Below are 17,277 nucleotides of genomic sequence, written 5' to 3'. Positions count from 1 at the left end.
CTCTGGGAAACACAGCTCCTTGTCCTTGTCCTCAAGCCTCCACCAAGCCAGAGAACCTGCCTCTGTCTCTCCAGGGTTTTTGGTCCCTTTTCTGCTCCCATGCTCTCTCTCACAATTGTGACCATCCTTCCACCATCTCCTGCAATCTCTCCCATCAAGTCTTTAAGACATTCCCCTTCCATGAGGCTCTGAATCCAGGTCCTTTCTCACCAAATCAGCCTTGCTGTGGCATGCACCCTTCGCTGTCAGCAGGCTCCTGGGCAGCAACCGTGTGTCCATAGGCACAGGACTTTGCGCAGCCCACAGCTCTTCAGGAGGACCTCCATGTCTTTCCATCTCCTTTCTGCTCACCCCTTTGGCAAGCTGTTTCGGTTGGCCAAGGTAACAGCATCTGCCCCCTAAACCCCAATATTTCCTCCAGCCAGGTCTTGCTGAGCTGCTCCAACGTTCAGTGGCCTGGAGACAAGGAGCTGCTCTGGGCCTCCTGGCCTCCATCATTTGGCCAGCTACGGAACACTGTGGAGGGGGAACATAGGTCTGATCCCTGCAGGGAAGAGCAGCTGGAGACCCAGGCTCCTCGGTGAGGCTCTGTGGGATTGCCACGTGTGGTTTTTTCACTGTTCTTTCCAGCAAGCAGGCAGCAAAGTCTCCAGTGAAATTAAATGAAGAGTTAGTTCTTGTAATAACCGACTCTCCCTTGTGCTGCTCTACGTGCCTGTGTCTGACACTGGTTTAACAGCAGCAGTGGGGATTAATTTATCCAAACCGTAGGCTTCTCCTTTCTGCGTGGGTGAACCTAGACAGAGGGAGGGTTTTGTTTCACTCTTCTCCAGAGCAGGTGCTGCCTGGCTTCTGTCTATCGTGGGGTTCTGGCGCAGTCCTGGGAATTGCTGTCAACGGTGGGGAGTGGAGAGTTTAAACGGTGGGGAGTGGAGAGTTTAAAACATCTGAGGTTTTAATTCTGGTGCGGGCTGTAGTGTGTCGGATTACCTCTAGTCCTGATTCCTTTTCGATAAAAATGGAGGGAATAATCCTTGCTTCTGCCTGGCACCAAAACTATGGAGCTCTCCTGACTGCTGCTTGTCTCTGGGTGGAAACTGCTCTGTATTGGATCGCATGATATGCAGAAGGACATGGGTACACATCTGGTGGGAGGAAGTTACCACATCTGGCCAGGCAATTGGGAGGCTGCCGCACCATGCGTTAGGAGAACGGGTATAATTGCAGGGGAGAAGGGATGGACCTGGAGCGCTCGTCCTTACCAGAGTCCTTCCTGCATCCCTGGGTGTGCCGCAGGTCCCTGGCCCTGGAGCCCCCCTACCAGGGATGACTCGCTCTGGGTAGGTGGGAGGGCAATGCAGAGGAGAAAAGACAGCACGATGCTTCTGGAGTGTGAGATACAGACCTGGCAGGAGAAGCAGAGGCACATGGAGGGGCACTGGGAGAGCCCCACATTCAAGGTGTGGAACGAGATAAGGGCTCTTATCAGTGGCCAGAGGCTAGTGAGTACGGGGTTGCCTCACTGGCCCAACCACAGCAAACTCACCGTACTGACTGAAGGAGCACGTAGCTTTGCATCTACTGCCATGAGCAGCTCAGGGGGAAAGAGAAGTGTCCACCAGGACCGAAACACCCCAGCTGTCCTCCCTTTCTGAAGCCTTGCCCTGGGTGAGCAGCGAAGCGGGGCTGCTGTTTCAGACCCTGGTGTGCCTGCCCCCGTGTGAGTAGCATCTCTCTGGGTCAGGAGGTGGAGTGCCCTGGTTTTTCTGAGGCTCTGGGACAGTCTTGTCCTTCAGAGGTGAACTTACTGCGTCATCTGCCCTGTTATGGGGCTGAGCTTGCTATGATGACCCTGAAATTTTGCTCCTAGGTTGCGGCTGCTCCCAAAAGGCCGTTTTTATGGCCAGGATCACAGGGTTGGGACAGGGTCTCCAAGTGATTTAGGATCATGACAATGTCTTGAAACACCAGAGAGCTCTGTGAATGGGGGTAAGAGCTGGGAGAGCATACGGATGGACCCTCCCAAAGGCAAGGAGGTATCCAGAGAGAAGGAATTAGTGGACAGGCAGGCTGAGACAGTTCTTGAGGGTCTCAGTGCCCGAGCCCTCGTCCCCACACGTGGCAAGGGGATGAAAATGGTTCAGGTGAGACATTTGCCAGATCTGTTGCGAGTGGTTTGGGTGCTCCTGCTGAGTCTCTAACATGAAACAGCAAAACCTCAAGTGCCCTGCTCTTTGTGGAAGATGTGCTGGCATCTGGGGGACTCTGCTGCCCTCCTCTGAGTGTAGCTCAGCTGGCAGCTCGTGTGGTTCAGAGCTGCTGTTAGGACAGCACGAAATATTTGTGGAATTTAATACGAAAGTAAATAACTGAGGGGGCAGCGGATGGCAGCGCTGCTTGGCTCTCTTTTCACGTCCCCTGTGGCCTCGGTCCTTGCGGGCCGTGAGGAAGACGCCGGTCTGAAAGCCTGCCTTGCACAAAAGCGGGGAAGCAAGGAGGTGCTGACATCCATCCTCCGTCTCACAGCCCTGGAATCCTTCTCATCTTCTCCATTTTACAGATGCAGAGATTTAATTACTGTGACGGGAAGCGAATCCCCGCTTTGGGAATCCCGAAGGGCCACTCTTTGTGCTGAGTTAGCTGCAGCTGTCTCTGGGAAAGGCACGGTGCCCTCCTTGCAGTCTCCCAGAGAATAACAAGTGCTTTTCTCAGAAGGACGCTGTGGTTCCCGAAGCTTGGTGAAATCCCTTTCCCTTCTCTGGTTTCAGTGCTGAGATAGACACGGAGGCAGCTGGCATCAGGGGCATCTCTCAAACTGACGTTCCTTCCTGGAATCTGATGCAATTAAAAAAAAAAAAAAGTGGAAAATATCTGAGGGGGTGCAGTTTTGCACAGACAGGATTTACCCTGAGGGTTGAGCTGGCCATGAACGTTTGAAGAGGATGCAGTGACCATCAGTGCTTTTGTGAGGACCCCCAGACTTCTTCCACTTATGTCGCAGGATTCATCACTAATTCTGCACCATCCTTTGGGGGGGCCCTGGGAGCTGGGGGCACACTAAGGGTGCTGCCTGCCCCTCGCAGAGCTCTCAAGCTCCATCTGGTCATTTCTTTCCTCGTGTACTGTGTGCTGTTCTGACGTAGGGAGGGGATAATTTGCTGCTCTAATGGAAGAAGCCGTGTCCCTGCCAGCTCTAAGGCTTTTTACAAGTGTCTCTCGGGTTATTTATTTTTTTTTTTTTCCCCAGCTCTGTGGCAAATCAAGAGCCATCTGGTAGCACTAAGCTCCCTACTCCTGTGAGGTGGAGTTGGCGTGTGTGTACAAGGAGCCATCTGGGATGGCACGGACCGAGCTGCGGGATGCCTGCGAGTCCTGGACAAACAGCTCAGCACACGGACAGACTGACTGTACCTCCCTGGACGTTTGTTTCTTGGGTTTTTTTTGCCATCACTCCCTGACACACCTAGATATGTCTTTGCCCAGAAGACATCAGCAGTATGTGAGAACTACATCTCCCTATTGCTTCAAGGTTTCAGTGCCAAGCTCCGTATCTCCCTGCAAATCCAAGTGCCAATCTCTGCCTGTCCCTCTGCATTTTCGCTTTTGGGGGTTCGGAGGGTGACGTATCTCTCCCTCTGACGTTGCACTGAGTTTCTAGTTCAGTTTGTACAGACAAGAAAAAGAGGGAAGAGTCCTTAGCGGGGTCCCCCTTTTCTTGCCTTAGCCACCACGGTGGGGATTAGGTTTCAACGGGAGGACCGAAAGTGGTGGTCCTGGGGGTCACTGCTAGGGGCTGCCTGCTGCCTCCTCGCAGACATTGTGGGAAGGACTGAGAAGTTTCTGGTCAGAGAAACAGTGACCAAATCAGCCAGCAGAAAGGAAGACCTTCCTAAAAAGCTGAGGGACAATCCTCCTTTCTCTCTGAGTTTCCCAGCTGCTCTTCATCCTTTTCCATCTGGTGTCTCTTCCCCCGGATTCAGGCTGAACCCTTCTTTCAAAGGATGCTGCTGAGCGCGAGGCTGCTCTCTGTCAGCCGCCTGCAGCTGAGAACCAGCAGGAACAGAAGTGCTTCCCGTGCGTCTCTGCTCGGGGCCACAGCGCGACTGCTCTCAGCAGCACCCATCTGAGCAATGGTAGCCCCCCCCCCCCACCCCGCTCTTCTGGCTCTCAGGAGCTGAACACGACGCTTTTTTCAGTCTTCTCCTTTCACCCCTTTGCTCTGGAGCAGGGGCTGCACTTTGTTGGGTGGTCAAGGCCGATTCCCCCCCACCGTGAAATCGGTGATCCCAGCCATCCCAGGGGACCCTTGCTGAAGCCCTTCCAGCCCGTTGAGCAAACATGCCGCACAGCTGGCCGAGGCAGGCAAGAGGGAGGGGGGCGAGTGGGTGGATGAAGCCTGGAGTTCTGGGCCATTTGTTTTCATTCTCATTTTCATGGCAATAACATCCGGGCTGGGTTTGCTGGGTCAGGGTTGTAGTCCTGCTTTCCAAGCTAGAAGATAATCCCTGTTCTTCCTCCTTTCCTTCCCAGCCTGGGTCTGTATTTTTCTTTTTTTTTTTTTTTAATTGTAGTAGGATCTGAATCCATGAGCAGACAAAGCAGCCCAGAGGAGGCTTGAGCCCTCTCCCACGACTGGGAAGCATCTGTGCTGGGCAGGGTGTCCTAGCTGAGAGCTGCTTTTGCTCTGCAGGTCAGGCTTGCACCTTGTTTGAACCAAACTCAGGATTTTGAGTCCTGCTTTTCATTTATGACCCATTTAGAGGAAGATGTGGGCGCTCCGGGAGGAAATTTGCAGGATCAGGATGATGTGGAGGCAGAGAGCTTGCTGTCTACAAGGAGGCAATTAGGACCACCAGAGACAGGTCCCACCAAATGGGAGTCTCTGCTTCGCTTTGGTGGTTCCCCAGTTGCTCAGTCCATGTGCATTAGTGTCTGCCTCCACGTAGCCTGGGCTGAGAGGAGATCACCGGGGACCGGTTTGGGGATGCTCCAGATGTGACAGGGGTCTGCTCGGGGTTGCCGGAGGAGGTGTTCAGGCTGGAGATGCAGAGCTGGGTCAGAGGATCCGATGGAGTGCCACAGGTGTATCCCTGTGTCCGAGAAACCCGGAGGAAGCATTGGGGGGGGGTCCTTTCCTTTGTGAAAGAGCTGTGCGGAGCAAGGGACCTGGCTGGACCTGACTCTCAAGAAGACATAGAAAGCATTAGCAAGATGCTTCTTTGCCTGGAGGAGATGGGAGGATGAGACACAAAAGGTGAAGAGTCAGGGAGGTCAGTAGCTTGGCAAGGCGGATCTGCAGGAGGGATGTGAGAGGAGCGGGGGCGAGCGGGTACAAGTGACGGAGCAAAGGCAGCAGAGGTGGGGAAGATGTGGAGGGGAAAAAGGGTGACTAAAAATGCCTGTGGCGGTGGGGAGGTACCGTGTCAGCGCCTGCACAACAGGTATGTGCCATGCTGGGAGACTTGCAGGAGGCAAAGTGGATTTTAAGACACTTCCTTACGCAGAGGTCAGTGATTTTTTTTTTTTCAGCTTCCATGAGATGTAAATGGGAAATGACGTGGGAGAGAGCACGGGACTTCCACGGTGTGAGGTGAGGGCACTGGGTTAGAGCTCCCACCTGCACTGAGACCTCAAGGTCGTCTGGTGGTTTGTTGTCTCTTTAAAGCAGCGGTGGGAGACAGGTCTGTGTCTCACCAGCTGCTGGGATGGACACTTTGGGACACTTCACAACGGTCTGGGGGACAGCTAGCCTTGTGCAGCGGGCGTGGAGAAGGCAGTGGCTTTTCCTACCTCAAGGCATCTTGCGTGATAACCCTCAGCCTGGGAGTGATACGGGCCAGCCGCATCGCCTGGTTATGGAGAAATCTCGGGGTCTGTCCAGGCTTCCCCAGTAGCTCCGCCTGTCCTTCGGGGCTGGGAGGGAGGGGAGCACGTGCCACTCTCACCTTGTGACAACTTATTTTTGCAAGCGGCTGGGATTCAGCATCTCCAGCACATCCCCTCTTAATGCTTCCTGTCTGCATTATCAGTGCTCGTTCTTCCTGCCTTTGTCGGATCCTGGAAGTTCTACCTTTCTAATCTGAGGACCCTCCGTCCCTGCCAGCCAGGCCTTGGGAGTTAATTATTACAAAGACTAATTACTCCTGGTGCTGCCTTGCAAAGCTGAAGATCTTTCCCCTCCTCCCAAAAGTTCCCTGAAGATAACAAAGGTTACAGCCATCGACACAAACCTCTCGGACCCCATGCTCCGAGACTTCAGAGCATGGGGTCTGCCTCTGTGGTCACCACGGATCCTGGCCATGAGGCATGGCAGGGCTGTAGATGACCATGGCCACCCAGGAGAAGCTGGGACAGGGAGTTGCTCCCCGTGTAGTATCTACAAGAGGTACAAGGATCACCATGTCTAACTTGCCTGCCTTTAGCGTTGTGTCCGGCAGCGAGGCAGAGGATGGGGCAGCTGAGACCGGAGGAGGAGCCGGCCCTGCGTGCGAAGGCTCGGAAGGGACACCCCTGCCTGGAGGAAAGCCCAGGGCAACGGCAAGGTAGGATGCAATGGGAAACGTGGGGGAAGGACCAGTCTGGAAAACATACCCTGAGGTTGGGGCAGGTTTTGGTCCAACAGAGGCACTGTCGCCAAAATCGCCGCGCTGCCAAGCCAGAGGTGATTGTGGGATCCGCTGTGGGACCGGGGTGACAGCAGGAGAGTTTCGCCCTTTTTGTCCTGGCAGACGGACGTGCCCCCAGGAATGGGGATAATGGGCTGGGCGCTCCCTGGAGCACTTTCTGGGGAGGTGGGAACCCCACCGTGCTGTCAGAGGCAGTTGTCTCTCTGCCTGTGGGTAATGCCCCAGCGTGAGGGTGAACGTCCCAGAACCCATAACAGCTCCTCCCGATTTCAGTGGCGGGCTGTGGCATGGATCGGTCGTTTCCCAATGCCCCAGGAATCACCCGGGGTTGACCCTGGTAGTCCCTCTGTGCTAGCAGAGCAGAGCAAGCGAGGAAAAAAGCTTTCAGGATGAGTATGCCACGGGGAAAAGGGGTTCCTCCACGCGCAGGCGGTGATGCAGGAGGGAGAACGGGCGGACAGAGAATGGCGTGCTCCCCTTGCTTTGCAGAGAGGATGTAAACCAGTACGGCCACATCATCACCTACTGGGAGAGCTGCCCGGCTCCCTCAGCCTCCTGGAGACAGCGAGTGCGAGGATGAGCTAGCTAAAAATTGGAGCCACAGCATCCAAAGTCCAAAGCTCAATAACAACGAGACCGACTTGTCTGATGCACGTGAGGGTGTGGAAATTCCAGGGCTTTCCCTGAATGCCGAATTTAAAAATCCTGCTCCAGTCCCACTGCTGCCCCAGCACAGTCATTCCTCTGCCCGGCCAGGTTTCCCCCGTCCTTTCACTTTCCTGTATCATACCATTTTTAACTCCCGGGCTTCCCCCGGAGCTGTTTCAGCAGTCTGAGGGTGTGCTCCGTGCCACGGAGGGATGGTGCCTTTACGGGAAGCGTAACGGTGGTTTCAGTCGCTGGCACCGGTTGGTTTGGATCCCAGGGTCCCCCAGCTGTGCGGGCTGTAAATCCGCCGGGACACGGCGGTGGCACAGGGACACGCATGGCACGTCCCCGTTCCGTCCTGCCCGGGACACGGCAGTGGCAGGGACACACAGTAGCAGTGACACGCGTGGCACATCCCCTTTCCCTCCCGCCCGGGACACGGCAGCGGCAGGGACACGCAGTGGCAGGGACACGCGTGGCACGTCCCCGTTCCGTTCCGGGGCCCGGGACACGGCAGTGGCAGGGACACGCAGTGGCAGGGACACGCGTGGCACGTCCCCTTTCCCTCCCGCCCGGGACACGGCAGTGGCAGGGACACGCAGTAGCAGTGACACGCGTGGCACGTCCCCTTTCCCTCCCGCCCGGGACACGGCAGCGGCAGGGACACGCAGTGGCAGGGACACGCGTGGCACGTCCCCTTTCCCTCCCGCCCGGGACACGGCGGGGCAGCAGCGCGCAGTGGCAGGGACACGCGTGGCACGTCCCCGTTCCCTCCCGCCCGGGACACGGCAGCGGCAGGGACACGCAGTGGCAGGGACACGCGTGGCACGTCCCCGTTCCGTCCCGCTCGGGACACGGCAGCGGCAGGGACACGCAGTGGCAGGGACACGCGTGGCACGTCCCCTTTCCCTCCCGCCCGGGACACGGCGGGGCAGCAGCGCGCAGTGGCAGGGACACGCGTGGCACGTCCCCGTTCCCTCCCGCCCGGGACACGGCAGCGGCAGGGACACGCAGTGGCAGGGACACGCGTGGCACGTCCCCGTTCCGTCCCGCTCGGGACACGGCAGCGGCAGGGACACGCAGTGGCAGGGACACGCGTGGCACGTCCCCGTTCCGTCCCGGGGCCCGGGACACGGCAGTGGCAGGGACACGCAGTGGCAGGGACACGCGTGGCACGTCCCCGTTCCCTCCCGCCCGGGACACGGCGGGGCGGCAGCGCGCAGGCGCGCCCCCTGCCGCGCGAGCCGCGCCGGGGTCACGTGGTGCCCCCGCCGTTTCCCCCCCTCACCGTCCTTCAGGCGGTGCGGCGGCACCGGGTACGGCTCCGGCTCCGGCTCCGGGCATGGGGGCGGCCGAGGGCGCTCCTCCGCCTCCGCCGTGAGCAGCAGCAGAAGCAGCGGCAGCAGCAGCAGCACTGGCAGCGCCGGCGGGACCCAGCATGCCGCGGGGGTAGGTCCGGGAACCCGGCCCCGCGGGCTAAGAGGCTTGTGTGGGCGGCGGGGCAGCCGTTAGCGGCGGGGCCGGGACGCGGGGCCTGGCTGGTGGCGGGGGGAGGCGGCCGGGCTGTGAGGGCCCGCGGTGTCTGGCGGCCGGACCTGCACCCCGAGCAGACAGGGCTGGGAACCGGCGGCTCCGCGGGGACCGGGTTGCCCCCCCCCCCCCCGAGCCTGGCCGCTCTGCGGGGGCCCGGGACAAGGGCGTCTCGGCGGGCTGAGTTTCCCCTTGGGACTTCCATTGGGTTTGTTTGGTTTGTTGTTAACACCTCGCAGCCGAAAGCCTCCCTCAGGGCTCTCCAGACGTGTGTTTGTGCATGCCGTCATGCGAAAGGCAAGTCAGGAGGCAGAATAAGGAGGTACCGTGTCCGCCAGCGACCCGCAGACATAAGGACGCAGTGGGTGATTGAGACAAATAGAAGAAACACAAATTGTGTGTTATGCTTTAATAGAACAGCCCATATGCTTTGCTTCTGGGAGGTGGTGGGGTGGTGAGCGGGCTGTGGACCGATGCCGATTCGATGCCGCTTCGTGTCGGTGCGGTACGGCAGCGGTCAGGCTCCTGTCCCGTTCGGGATGGAAAGTCGGGGGCCTCTTCGCAAGCCTGAGGGTGAGAGAGACCCACAGGCTGTTTGTACGGGAAATAACCCTGTCAGATCAGCACTGCGGGAAACATGTGGGGCCCGCTGGAAAAAGTGCGGATCCTGCACATTTTTTTGCTTCTTCTACAGAATCCAACTTTAGAAGGTTGTGGGGTGCTTTTTTTTTTTTTTTTTTTTTTTTTTGGTGTAAGTTTGCATTTCTTCTGTCTGTGTGGGACCTTTAGGATATGATACATTTTTTTGAGAAAACATAGCCACCAGTCAGACCAGTGATAGCAAGAGAGTGCGAGTGTACGTGGTGGTCCTTTGGTTTGGTCTCGAGGGGGGTGTACTTCAAAGCTTTGAAGAGATTGGGGCTTGGCTGGGCACCAAGGCTTCCGTGGGGATTCTGTTTGCATGGTGTGGAGAATGCTCTCCTCTGTCATAGAAGATGGGATGATTTTTCAGGATAGGGTTTTTGGTCCCTTGGCATTACGGAGTGTGGGTGGGACTGTTCCGTTCCTCTGTGTCCTCCAGTTTTCTTCCATAACATGTGGAAATACACTGGAATACCTGTATCCCAAGACAAACAACTTTCATCTGAGAACTTGAGAGTCGTAAAGAAACAGATTTTTTTTTTTTCTTCCTGATATGTATGGGTTAGATTGGCTGTCTTAGTATAGTGGACTGTTGAATGTCCCTTTTCCTTCTTTATTTTTTTGCCAGCTGCTTGGTTTTGAATCTAGCTTTTCCTCTATGCTCTGGGTTTTTTTTTTTTGTTTTTTTTCCCCTTTTGATCACAGAAGCTGGAGGTGCTTGAACTGGCTGGGGCCCTTGAAGTGTGTTTCGTGCCTCATGCAGGAGAACCCGGAGAGATGTCTTCTCCGCAACTTACCCTGTCTAATCTCAAAAGTCCACAGCAAAGAGTGCTTCCACTGTGCCACCTGAGAAACTGTTTAACTGCTGAGCAAACCTCTCCATTTGGCATGCTTCCCCTGCTCCAAATCCATTGCAGAGAACCTCCCCTGATCTCTGCGATGAATTGATCTCATTAAGTCTCCACCTTCCTGTAATGGGTTTCATTCCTTTGGGTCATTCTCTGGCTTGATCCCTCCCCTTCCTTAGTGTTTGGAGCCTTTGGAGATCTCCTCATCCTGTTAGCAATGTCATTGTTTAGGTAAGTGATCCATGCTAGCTAATCTTGACCTTTCTTAACAATTTTATTTTTTCTGTGCAGTTCTGCCTTTCCTCTGATTAACCAAACATGCCAACAGAGCAGCCTAACTGGATGGAGCAGGCACTGCACGCTCTGGACACCATGCAGTTTGCACTTGCACGCTCTCTCACACCTCAAACTGTAGAAGCCTGCCCAATCTGGGAGTTCCCGTTGGTCGTGGCTCACTCAGGCGTATCCCTCCACGTTTGTGCATGTTGCTTTTTATCAAGCAGTCCCAGTGTGCTCAATAGCTCAGGATGAATTATCTTTGCTTGGAGGCACTATCTGTCCTTTTTCCTTTGGCCAAAACTAATTTTATTTTCTTGCCTTTTCCCCAAGGCACCCTTTTGTGTTATTTTCCACACTTCCAAATTTAGTAGTATCACCAGGATAAGCCTCCCCTTCTAGATCTTCCCAGTGACTGTTTGCTGAACCAGTAAAACCAAGCGAAGTCAACGGGACACCAGTTCGTTCCTGTCCTTTCCTACCTTCTTAGCACTACTGTGTGACCATCCTTCTGGTGCTTTCCCTTGTTCATGCTCAACAGAGAGGTCAGCAAAATTTGTGATACCAACTGCGTGTCCCCCACCCCCAGTTCTGTAGGCAAAATGCTGTCCAGTTGTTATGGCGTAACAGTAGGGATGATCCTGTGCTCTTCGTCTTCCAAGGATTCAGAGAGTTTTCCACATGTGCTTTTCCACACGCTTTCCTGTGGTACCTGAGCTGAATTAGCTGGTAGCTGTTGCTTCTTTCCCTCTTTGGAAGATGACTGTGGTCAAGAAGCAGTAGCCAGAAGGAGTGTGCGGGAGGAGGGATTGGTGCTGTGCGTGGAAGAGGATCGCACCACAGCTCACCTAAGGCTTGTGACCCAGAGATAACCGGCAGCAGGTTAATCTGTAGCACAGCGTGCGCGTCCTGCTCAGTGGCTGGACGTGATAGAAAACTTCCATGTCTGCAAGGCTTGATCGTGCTCCCGCTGACTTCAAATGGTGGAGTGACCACGTGAGGACAGCTCAATGCATGAAGAAGGGGTGATCCATGTGCTCTAGGCAACACTATGATTGCAGTGCCCTATCACGCAGGCACTCAAGCCTATGTTTTCCTCTCATAAGATGCCAGCAGCTGCAGAGCCTACTAAATTCACCAGCTTCTTCCAGAGTCTGTGTTAGCCTGTTCACAGCTGACAAAGTGCTACTGAGCACTGGGGAATGGTGTCCTGGGTGACTCTTCTGGTTTCATCTATTGCATCTTTACTTGACAGCCATCGAGACTGAGAAATAGAGTTTCAGCTCAGTGGGAAGACAGTGTTTTAGACTCTCTTTGGGATTTGGTGGGAAACCAGTAGGTTAAAAATGTAGTTTTCACCTCTGAAGCAGGGGTGGTGGGGGAGAGGAAGGCTGGGTTTGTAGCGGAGGGGATTAGTGCCTATATATTGCTAGGGAATGAGCGCGCTGTACTGTCTTTTTCTTGCTACTCCCCTTCAGCTTAGCTTTACCGGTGTCCTGAACAAGCCAGCTGCAGTCTGTTTCTCTCTGAAAGCAAGCAAGAACGGGATTCCTGGAGCAGCTGCTTTAGTTCTTCTGCTTCATCCTGAGTTACTATTATCTGAGACATGCTGGTCGACAAGGGTGAAACCACGAGTTACTAATAGCTTTGGTTTGCCTACTAAGTTTTTTGTGTCCAGAATTAGCTAACTGAGGGAGTACTCACTGTTGAGTAACCAACCTTTCTTAAAAGGAGTGCAGGCTGGGCATCTCAAACTAGACTTGGTGTGTTTCTTAAAGATCCCAGGATAGGAGTGGAGATTTCTCCCAAGGTCTTTATTTTAGACCGTCATCTCCTCTTCCGTCGCTGATCTGGAAGCGGTCCGTGCCAAAAGGGTGAAGCACTTCAATAGGGAGGCAGTGCCTGCATGCAGGGTAAAGGAACTGCTCTTGCTGGACACAAAGCAGGTCCTCTGAGCCAGTCCTGGCCTCTTCATACACCGTCACCCTCCCTGCCTCCCTTCAGTGCCTGGGAGAGGCTGGAGGTAGATGTGTGGTGCATGTTAGAGGAAGACTGTGAATTGCTCCCCTATAAAGTTTCACTGTACTCGTACCCCACAGCCAGGCCAATTTTGAGGAAGACAGCCAGAAGCAACCAGCTGTGGGACACTGGAAGCCACTAATGCCATCCAAAGGGAGCAAGGAGGAGCCAGAGACTGGATGCCAGGATGCTGGAGGTGTGGATGAGACCCAGTCCACCGAGCAGCTCAATGTGTCGCGTCTACGCAGCTCTTCAGTGGAGATCCGTGAAAAGGGGTCTGAATTCCTGAAGGAAGAGCTGCACAAAGCGCAAAAGGTAAGGCTCAGAGTTTGTGAGAACACCTGAGGATAGCAGCACAGGTTTGAGCAGTGGGGGTTTTCCTAGAGGTGGTGCTGAGGGGAGCAGGGTTGGAATGTGGCTGTGCTGCAGTCTGAAGCGGGCAGAAGAGGAGAGAGCTTGAGCTGAGGTGGTCATAAAGCGCTTTGGAGCAGGACATCAGTTGCTAGGTTGACTCAAAGCCTCTGTGCTAACATCCAAATTAGTCCTGGAAACCTGCTGCAGAAAGCAGCTTGAGGCAGGCAGTGCTTACTATGGCAGAGCCTCCTTGCTAATGGTAAAGGAGCAATTCTAGCCTGAAAAGCCTGCTACAACCTGTGGAGGGATGCCTTTGGTGACGCGGAGCGTGGTACAGAGGCTAGCGACAGGAGGCAGGCAGGCATCAGTGCTACTGGGTCTGCTGTGAGCTCATGTGTCCCTCTCCATTTCCTCAACAGGAGCTGAAGCTGAAGGACAAAGAATGTGAGAGATTGTCAAAAGTCAGAGAACAACTGGAGCAGGAACTAGAGGAGTTAACAGCTAGCCTATTTGAGGTACCACCCTCTTCCTTTTCCCATCATTTCTTAAGCTAAGCTTACAACCAACTCCTTTAAGACAGGCTTTCCCTGAACTTCCAGCCATCTCCTCCCAGTTTCCTCCTTTCCCCTGTTGTTCTTTCCCACTTGGAGAAGCAGAGCTGCGTAGTCCTGCAGGCAGAGCCTCAGAGCAGGGGCTTGTACCCGCTCCTGGGGAGCGTTTGCATGCATTTCTTTTCCCTTCTAGTGACTGTGGGGTGGCATAAAAAGCACAGTAGTTATGGGTCTGTACATCTGGTAGCAAAAACAAATGTGGGCATGCCTGTAGCTGGATGTAAGCGTAGCTCCCTGTCCCTTTCCTGTGCCTGCTCTGTAGTCTGGACAGCAGCTGCTGTGCAATAAAGATGATTCCCTGGCTCATGCCAGCCCTTGCTTGGGGTGGGAACAAGCTGGATGTCCTCATATACTCTGCTCCAGTGAGTGTTCAGAAGGCCTGTTGGTTATTTTTTTTGTTACGTGATTCTTGCCAAGCTCTATCCTGGCAATAGCCCATTTACCAGCAGCTCTAATGTCTGGATCTGACTGGGCAGTGAGGAAAGCCAGAGCCCATCTGTACTTTTGAAACACAGGCTGGTGCTGAGTGTAAGGGCCTAGAGAGCATCCCCCTCCTGGAGATTTGGCTGCTGGGGCTCAGGGAGAACTTAGAGATAGTGCAGCTGAGGGATGCCCCTTCCTTTGGTGGCCTTGGACAGTGCTTCCCGGCAGTGCTGCGGGGAGGCCCCAGCTGGGATTTGTACCACTCCCCTCTTCCTGTGGGAGATGCTTTTAAGCTACCTTCTACTGCTTGGCCCCCACCTGAGCTACAGCTCTGGCTGTGTTACAGCCATGCCCAGAGCTCTGCGGGCTGGCTGCTCCGCAAGGGAAGTGGGAGCAAAGTGCAATAACAAGTCAGGCAAGAGCAGTGACCTCATCAAGCCAAGACATGGAGCAGCAATCTGGATCAGGATCTGTGCCATAGACAGTGATTGGGGTCAGAAAACAGTCCAGTGATCAACCAGCAAGCCTGCAGTGACAATGCAGGCCTGGGGTCAAGTCAGGAAGCCAAGCCAGTGAGTCTGAGTCAAGGTCAGAGTCACAGAGGTGTTGGACTGGGTGCAGACACAGCTGCTACACAGCAGTGATGTTGCACAGGTGGGTGCTAGTGTTAGAGCCTCAGTTTAAAGCACTTCCCAAGGGCAAGGAGGGGGCAGGTCCTTGTTTCTGGCTTTCTTCACAGCAGCCCGTATCAGTGAAGCAGATGACCTTGGACTCTAAACTCCACTTTAGCCAGCTACACTCCCAGAAGGGGGACGCACTCCAGGCCCTGGCACTGAGAGCCTTCTCTGGGAAACTCTGGGGGAAGGCTCGTCACAGCTGACAGTAAAACCCTTGGATATGGCAGTGATGTCTGTCCCCCTGCTTGCTTGTGCAGAGCATGTGATATGGCAGAGCTTTGGCTTGCCCTGGTGGCTTTATGAGTTGGAGCTGGAACAGGCAGACTAAAATTCTCTCTGGTCCAGGAAGCGCACAAGATGGTGAGAGAAGCAAACACTAAACAGGCGGCGTCAGAGAAACAGCTGAGGGAGGCACGGGGGAAGGTGAGAACTGCAATCTCAACGACTTGATCTCTCTGCTAGGTTGGTGCCATCCCTGCTCAGCCTGGCCATGGTGCTCTTTGTTGGCTGGAGGAGAGTAAAGTGCCTGCAGCTCAGTCTCTCTGAAATGCTGCATTTACTCTGTTCCCTCTCCAGCAGACACTGAGTGAGGGGGGGAAAAGGCATCCTTGCAGTCTGCTGTTGATCCAGCTCCCCTTTGAGAAATGGACGATGCCAGAGGAACCACAGAGAAGCGATACGCTGTTTAATTGCCACTGTGTGGGGATGGTTGGAGCAGGGAGCTGGGGAGCTGGAATTTCCTCGGAAAGCTGCATCACAGGGCTGCTCAACTGGTTCCTTCTTGAGGAGAGACACATTTCTTCTGGGTTATTGGGTCTAAAAAGAGCCTGGGGCAAAATGTACTCAGACTGAGGAGCAGAGGGATGGGTTCCTGAATAGCTGCTGTTTAGCCCTGTTTAAAATTCTGGGTGATGGTGGGCATTTGGGAGAATGGGGAGAAGGCTTCTTGACTAGGCTTGTAGCTGATTCCCTGTGGCTTTAGTGTTTGGTGGGCTGCGGCAAGCTTAAGCTCAGCAGGTGCTGAAGGTGCTGTTGACTTTTGCCTTGTCTCCTCAGATTGACATGCTGCAGGCAGAGGTAACGGCTCTGAAGACGCTGGTGATCACATCCACGCCTTCCTCTCCGAACCGGGAGCTGCACCCTCAGCTCCAGAGCCCTTCTAAAGCTGTCTTCAGGAAGGGCCACGGGCGAAACAAGAGCACCAGCAGTGCAGTGGTCTCAGCTGCCAGCCAGAACGTGACTCCAGAGCCAGTCAGTCATGAGTGCAAAGAGGTGGGTGAGGGCCATTCACTGCATCGGCCTTGGAGCCACTGCAGTCACTGTGTGGCTTCTGACTTGGGCTTCCTGGAGACCTCTGTGGTTTCAGTGTTGGGACAAGCTTTCCGTGCAATAATCTGGCTTGTTCCTTAAATTTGTGCTGAGGCAGGCTCTGGAGGATTTCCGTTTGCGGAGATTTCCCCTTCTGGGAAGCATGTTCAAGGCTGAGTCAGGACAGCTGCTAAAGGAAGCGGTTGAGGGATCCCTGGAGGGCATGGACGGATCCAGGAGTTACCAGGGTGGACATGTCAGGAGTTGCTGAGCAGAAGCCAGTTGTTTGCTGCATCTTGCCAGTTGAGTCCACTACCTCTTCTGGTGTGATTCGCTGTTGTTTCTTCTCTTAACCTAGTTTGTTTTGGACACCAGGACGCCTCTGTCAGCTTGTAGTCTCTGTCACTTGTTTTGTGTTCTTGGGCATGTCACTGTTCTTCCTCTTCTTTGCAAAGCATATATTTAATGAATTAATTTTAATTCCTACCTCACTGGAAGGAACTGGGCAGAGGAGCATACAAAGCATTTGTGAATATCTTTCAAACAAACCCTGTTTAATTCCCTTTGATGATCCTTTGATAGTTCCCCACTTGCTGTGACCGTGGGTCTAAATAACGCTTCTTCCTGCTAGCAGGAACTTTCCGTCTGGGAATTTTCCACTAGCCAGATATGTACACAGCTGTCCTGGGGAGCAAAAAGGAGGCAGCTTATGGCACTTGGTCAGGAAGAATGAAAATAAGTGAGAATGTGGTGGAGGAATGTCTCCCTAGTGATTTTTTTGGGGGGGGGGCGGGGAGGGAGCTGCAGTCTCTGTCACGAAGATTTGTTGAGGGAACACAAAGGCACCTGGTCACTTGGCTTGTGTGAGAATGTATGCAGAAGGGCCACTTGTGAAAATAATACTCTCACCAAACAGGACCGTGCTGGCAACACTGGTAACGTCTGCTTTTGGCAGTGGATTCAATGAATGTGCTTTGTCAGCTGCGCAGTGCTCTTGTAGCTAGAGTTTGGATGAAATGCTTCAGGCAACATTGGCTATAGCCATTGTCCTGAGACAGCAATAGCAATGAGAGATGAAGATCTTTAACTTTGATCACAGACAGAGGGGAACAAAGGCTATGTCAGAAAGAAAGCCAAAGGGAAAAAAAATCAGTTTGGTAACTGTGAAAGCCTGATGCACTGGTTTCTCTTTAGTCAAGCAGGGAACAGTCCAGATATGCTGAAAGTTGGGTGTCAAATATAGTCAGCTAGAAGCTGCTTAGAGGGCCAGGAAGAAAAAGGTTTTAATTTTTTTAAGGTCCCTGTGGCCTCTCCC

The 17,277-nt window shown here is 54.2% G+C and overlaps 1 protein-coding gene and 1 long non-coding RNA gene across 5 annotated transcripts in view; both read left to right on the top strand.

The window, feature by feature from the left end:
• The first annotated feature begins 1,048 nt into the window (after positions 1-1,048).
• On the top strand, positions 1,049-3,718 carry LOC142602140 (uncharacterized). The gene is made up of 3 exons (XR_012835865.1): positions 1,049-1,989; positions 3,002-3,102; positions 3,248-3,718. It is a non-coding gene; the product is annotated as an uncharacterized LOC142602140 (long non-coding RNA).
• Positions 3,719-4,201: 483 nt separating this feature from the next.
• Positions 4,202-17,277, top strand: part of RAB3IL1 (RAB3A interacting protein like 1) — a 31,138-nt gene continuing 18,062 nt past the window's right edge. The window contains exons 1-5 of one of the 4 annotated variants that reach the window (XM_075755435.1): positions 4,202-6,542; positions 12,670-12,904; positions 13,363-13,458; positions 15,000-15,077; positions 15,711-15,926. In XM_075755435.1, the coding sequence (XP_075611550.1) occupies positions 6,322-6,542; positions 12,670-12,904; positions 13,363-13,458; positions 15,000-15,077; positions 15,711-15,926 (846 nt within the window). In that variant the 5' untranslated portion in view covers positions 4,202-6,321. Of the gene's footprint in view, positions 6,543-8,544; positions 8,724-12,669; positions 12,905-13,362; positions 13,459-14,999; positions 15,078-15,710; positions 15,927-17,277 lie in introns of those variants that run through there. The other 3 variants (XM_075755438.1, XM_075755436.1, XM_075755437.1) reach the window with 3 other exon arrangements.

This window comes from Balearica regulorum, chromosome 5, assembly GCF_011004875.1.
Source record: "Balearica regulorum gibbericeps isolate bBalReg1 chromosome 5, bBalReg1.pri, whole genome shotgun sequence".
Taxonomy (NCBI): domain Eukaryota; kingdom Metazoa; phylum Chordata; class Aves; order Gruiformes; family Gruidae; genus Balearica; species Balearica regulorum.
Note: the sequence above shows the minus strand (reverse complement) of the source record. Positions and strands in the feature narration are given on the sequence as shown.